We start from the raw sequence: 6012 nt of genomic DNA, 5'->3' as shown, positions 1-6012 counted from the left end.
CTTATTCAGACTCCCTCTACATCAACTATATTTAGTTCTTTAGCCATGATGTGCACAAAATAGCTCATCTATCTATTTGGGGTCAATATAATGGAAAGGCTATGAATTATTAGTGGAGAAGGAAATGGCAACCCACTCCAGTGTTCTTGCGTGGAGAATCCCAGGGATGGGGGAGCCTGGTGGGCTGCCGTCTATGGGGTCGCACAGAGTTGGACACGACTGAAGCGACTTAGCAGCAGCATGCTGAGGACCAACCATGTGCCAAACACGGTTCTATGTATTTTATGTGTATTATCTCTTTTTTTATCCTTTTTTAATTGTTTCTTTTTCTCAAATGAGAAAATTATGTCAAAATATAGTTTTTAAATTGCCCAAGATATCATTGATTGTGGAACTTCAGTTTCAACTCAGACCTTATAACTCCAAATTACCTGTTTTTAATCACTACCCAGAGGCTGAGATTTTAAGGGTTTCGCCTTCATGCTTGTCATTTTATCTAACTTATCCTACCAATAAAAATAGTAATAAATCAATATCCTCACATTTATTAAATATTATATGCTAGGCATTGAGCTTAATCCTTTAGTTTCTTTATCTTATCCAATAATGACAATAACCCTGTAAGTTTTGCATTATTATTATCTCATTTAACAGATGAGAAAGTCAGAGAGGATTTAAGTTACTAGGTGTACTAGAAAGCTATAGGGCTTACTCCTTTGCCTGAACTTTTAATCCCTAAATTAAATTCTGCCTCTTGTCCCCATCAGTAACTGTGTCTGCTCTATAGACCCTCCACCTCTGGTCTTAACCTAGAAACTATTAATTCAGTGGTTTCATCCAGGAGTGCACAGTAGAATCAACTGGAGAAACATTAGGGAAACACCTGTGACTGAGTTCAGCATCTCTGTGGGTGGTCCAGTCATGTGCTTTTAACACCTGCTTATTCTGTTGAGTACTCCTGGTTGGGCATTATTCCTGCTGTCAACCTGTATACAGTGCATACATTAAGAAGTACCCCTGTAGTATGCTTGGTACTCCTCTGTGCTCAAGAGCAGAGTTTTTCCAACTGCAATAAACATCACAAGTACTGCGTGAGCTTTTTGAAAATGTGTACTCCTGTCTTGCCACTCAAATTTGGATTTTTTTACATTTAGGTTAGGGCCCAGGAATCTGATTTTTTATTCATTTACTTTTTAGGACTAAATGTTTTAATTTTTTTTAAACTTTAAACTTTTTATTTTGTATTGAGATATAGGCAGTTAATAATGTTGTGGTAGTTTCTGATGAACAGTGAAGGGACTCAACCATTCATATACACGTATCCATTCTCCCCCAAACTCCCCTGCCATCCAGGCTGGCACATAACATTGAGCAGAGTTCTATGTGCTATAAAAAAAGGTCCTTGCTGGTTAACCATCTTGAATATAAGTGTATACATGACCTTCCCAAAGTCCCTAAGTATCCCTTCCCGCTGCCCCGGACAACCATAAGTTCATTTCCGAAGTCTATGCGTCTCTTTCTGTTTTGTAAGTAAGTTCATTTGTATCACTTCTTTTTAGTTCCACATATGAGGGATGTCATATGATATTTCTTCTTCTCTGTCTGACTTATTTCACTCAGTATGACACTCTCTAGGTCCATCCATGTTGTTGCAAATGGCATTATTTCACTCTTTGTAACGGCTAATAAGGAATCTGATGTTTAATTGGCTTACCCAGCAACTTGAATGCCTGGAAGAATCAAGATAGTGGATTCAAGCCAGTGGATATCCTTGGAAGGGAGTGCAGTTCATGAGAGCTTTCATTTTAGACTGAAACCTGAGCTTGAAATACTGACTCTGGTTTTCTTACAGCTTATAGTTTTATAACATTGGGCGATTTACTTAGCTTTCCTTTCCTTTTCTGGAAAGTGGGGATATTAAAACATATTTTGCAGTGGTATATTTGGCCTAGAGGGGCCACATATGACAGCTGAAACATTTAAGAGTGAATATACCATCCTCTGGCTTTTTCCTATCCTGTCACTGCTGTGTGGAAACCAAGTATTCCATAGGCATAGCTGTGAAATGCAAATGTCTTATATCTCTTATTCACTGCTTGAAAGGGAGCTGCCCTGGAGAGCTTCTGTAATCATTGGAACACTCAACTCATTTTGTATAAAGCACTGAGTTTTTAGTGCTTCTTCATGAGTGTAGTGTGCACGCGCACACACACACACACACACACTGCTTACTACTGAATACCTGTAAGTACCTTCTCACATACTTCTAAGGCTCAGTATTTCCAAGCTAAATTCATCACCTCTTCTCCCAACCTGTAGATATTACTGTTGGTGACAGCTCTCTTCAAGCTTTTCAAACTGGCAAGAACAGTATTTTCTATAATCATTTATCTTCTTCCTTTGTACTTCCAATCAGTTACCATATCTTAAAATCATCCGAAAACCCTTGAGTATTTGGTCACTTCTATTCTTACTGCTCTTCCAGATAGTAAAATTAACAATTTCTTAAAGAGCAAAAGGTTTATAAAGTGAAAAGGGCATTTAATTCTCTCCTAAGTTAATATTATTTTCAATTTTGTAGGTATGCATTAACAGAAATACTAATATGTTGTATGCTGCTATGCAAACGGACTTTTTACTCTTAACAATATACTATTGTTATTCATATAAGTATATCCCACAGCCTTCTCATTCTATATGAAAGTGAAAGTTGCTCAGTCCTGTCCCACTCTTTGTGAGACTTTTTGCAAAGCCCTGGATTGTGGCCCTCCAGGCACTTCTGTTCATGGAATTCTCCAGGCAAGAATATTGGAGTAGGTAGCCATTCCCTTCAGGGAATCTTCCTGACCCAGGGATTGAACCCAGGTCTCCTACATTGCAGGCAGATTCTTTATTGTCTGAGCCACCACGGAAGCCCAGGAATACTGGAGTGAGTAGCCTATCCCTTCTCGAGGGGATCTTCCAGACCCAGGAATAGAACCGGGGTCTCCTGCATTGCAGGTGGATTCTTTACCAGCTGAAATACTCCATTTATTAGATATGAGATAACTTTTTAAGCTGTTTTCTGTTGCTCAGTATTTACACTGTTTCAATCTTTTGCAAGTATGAACTATAGTATAAAGAATAATTTTGAAAAATATTGTTTTGTATATGTATGTGTGTGTGTGATAAAATCCTAAAATTCCTAGGTGAAGAGGGTTATGTGTTTGTAATGCTGATACTGACAAATGGATGTGGATTTTAATTGGTTTCCTTGCATTTGAACTCACTATTCTCCAATTTCTTTCTCTCCCACACTACTGTGTGGGATTCTACAGTAGCTTTGCATTTCCAATATACTTAAGTGTAATTTTCTCTGGATAGTGGGGGGATCCTTCACAATCTGCCTCTGTTCATCTTTCTACCCTTAATATTTTCTCATATCTCACTTTTTGCTCTGTGAATTTCCCTGGTGGCCCAGATGGTAAAGAATCTGCCTGCAATGCAGGAGACCCAGGTTCAATCCATGGGTTGGGAAGTTCCCCTGGAGAAAGGAATGGCTACCCACTCTAATAGTCTACCCACTCTATCATTCTTTTGCTCTAGAATACTGCCCTTGCCACTTTTTGCCCATGGGATTCTTGTTTCTCTGAGTTAAATTTTTGTTCTTTGCTTCTGTTTCTATTGTGGATTTAGTAACCTGTGTTTCATGGCAATGACTAGCATAGTGTTTGTAGGTTCCAGACGGTTTTTGTTTATGTTGAATTTTATATATGCACATATTTAACAATCTTCTCTCAATTGTTCTCTAACAATGTGCCTATTTATTTTGCAAATAAGTGCTGAACATAGTGGATTCTACTGTTGTATCTAGAAGGTACACATGGAGCTTTAGCAATTTGATCAGTGTAGGTAATCCACACTTTATAATTCAGAACTGTTGTGGAACTTATTTTGCTTTAGTTCCCCAATTTTGCTGTTTTCTCTGATTCACTGGATAACTGCCAAGCCGTACCTTCATTTTCTTTTGTGTATTCACAGTAAATCTATATTTTGTACTGCATTCTCCTTTCTCTCCAGCATTATACTGAAAAGCAGACAATGTTTCATATACATTAATTGATATGTCCATTCATTCAACTGACTTTTAATGAGCACCTGCTTTGTGCCAGTTACTGCTCTTGGCCCTGAAGAAACAGTCAACATTCTTGATCCCATTACATTCTAATGGGGAGAGATCAGCAGTAAACACACATGTAGAGTAAATTCACATGGATGTAAATTACTGGGAGAAAAATAAAACAGATAAGGGATCTGAAAGTGGGGGAAATGACTTTGTTTTTATGTCATCAGTAAGGTCATTGCTTATTCTCTGAGCAGGTGACATTGATCCAAGACTGAATGAAATGAGTGGAATGACTGTATGAAAATATGGAGAAGGATCATTTCAGGCATTAGCTACAGCTAGTATGAGGCCCTCGAGTGGATATGCTTGATGGGTTCCTAGAATTGCAAGAAGAGAAGTTTGGCTGGAACACGGTGAATGAAGGGGAGAACTGGAGGAAGTGGAGTGAAAGGCAGGGGAAGACAAGCTTGTGTACAACCTTGTAAGTCCTGGTAGGAACTGAGGGTTTCAGTCTTGGAGGGTTTGGAGCAGAGGAACCATCTCAGATTTACATGGTAATGAAACTGCTCTTTCTGCTGTGGGGAGGTTGCAGGGAGCAGGAGATTGGAGAAGTAGGGTTAAATGCAAGGCTGTCACTGCTTTCCAGAGAAAACCCTCATGAATAACATAGTGACAAATCCTCAATCCTGTAGGCTTTAGGTTTAATATTTCCAAAGATACCATATATAACTGTCTGTAGAGTTTTAAAGAAATCAGAAAAGCACATAAATAAGTACAAATAAAAAAACATTTGAAGTAAAAAAAAATGTGTGATTTCACAATGCTCAATAATTAGTGTTACCTGTATTTTAAGATACAGAACATTTGGTAAAGCACACTTAGATATACTTTTAATTGGTTTAGGTAGAAGATCCAACAACAAAAAAAGAAGAATGTGCGAATCCAAGAGACAAGCCCTTGAGCGAAGTGCCTTTCAATGAAGAAGCTTCTGCCCAATCCTTTCAGAAAGTTTTAAGTCAGTGGAGAACTGGACATCATGATGACAAAGAGACACAGAACTTACATGCAGCAAAATCAGGTACAGTTTTTTTTTTTTTTTTTTTAAAGTGAATGCTGTGATGTATGTCGGAGAGTGTTTTGCCTATGTTCTCCTCTAGGAGTTTTATAGTTTCTGGTCTTACATTTAGATCTTTAATCCATTTTGAGTTTATTTTTGTGTATGGTGTTAGAAAGTGTTCTAGTTTCATTCTTTTACAAGTGGTTGACCAGTTTTCCCAGCACCACTTGTTAAAGAGATTGTCTTTAATCCATTGTATATTCTTGCCTCCTTTGTCAAAGATAAGGTGTCCATAGGTGCATGGATTTATCTCTGGGCTTTCTATTTTGTTCCATTGATCTATATTTCTGTCTTTGTGCCAGTACCATACTATCTTGATGACTGTGGCTTTGTAGTAGACCCTGAAGTCAGGCAGGTTGATTCCTCCAGTTCCATTTTTCTTTCTCAAGATCGCTTTGGCTATTCGAGGTTTTTTGTATTTCCATACAAATTGTGAAATTATTTGTTCTAGCTCTGTGAAGAATACTGTTGGTAGCTTGATAGGGATTGCGTTGAATCTATAAATTGCTTTGGGTAGTATACTCATTTTCACTATATTGATTCTTCCAATCATGAACATGGTATATTTCTCCATCTATTAGTGTCCTCTTTGATTTCTTTCACCAGTGTTTTATAGTTTTCTATATATAGGTCTTTAGTTTCTTTAGGTAGATATATTCCTAAGTATTTTATTCTTTTCATTGCAATGGTGAATGGAATTGTTTCCTTAATTTCTCTTTCTATTTTCTCATTATTAATGTATAGGAATGCAAGGGATTTCTGTGTGTTGTTTTTATATCCTGCAACTTTA

The 6012-nt window shown here is 37.6% G+C and overlaps 1 protein-coding gene across 1 annotated transcript in view; it reads left to right on the top strand.

The window, feature by feature from the left end:
- The window catches only part of LOC104989299 (zinc finger B-box domain-containing protein 1-like), a gene marked incomplete at its 5' end in the record, with an annotated part of 69325 nt that overhangs the window by 1642 nt on the left and 61671 nt on the right, over window positions 1-6012 (top strand). The window contains one exon of the mRNA XM_010840929.1: window positions 5009-5183. Coding sequence (XP_010839231.1) covers window positions 5009-5183 — 175 coding nt within the window. The remainder of the gene's footprint in view (window positions 1-5008; window positions 5184-6012) is intronic.

This window comes from Bison bison, unplaced genomic scaffold, assembly GCF_000754665.1.
Source record: "Bison bison bison isolate TAMUID 2011002044 unplaced genomic scaffold, Bison_UMD1.0 scf7180017864149, whole genome shotgun sequence".
In the NCBI taxonomy this organism is placed as follows: domain Eukaryota; kingdom Metazoa; phylum Chordata; class Mammalia; order Artiodactyla; family Bovidae; genus Bison; species Bison bison.
Note: the sequence above shows the minus strand (reverse complement) of the source record. Positions and strands in the feature narration are given on the sequence as shown.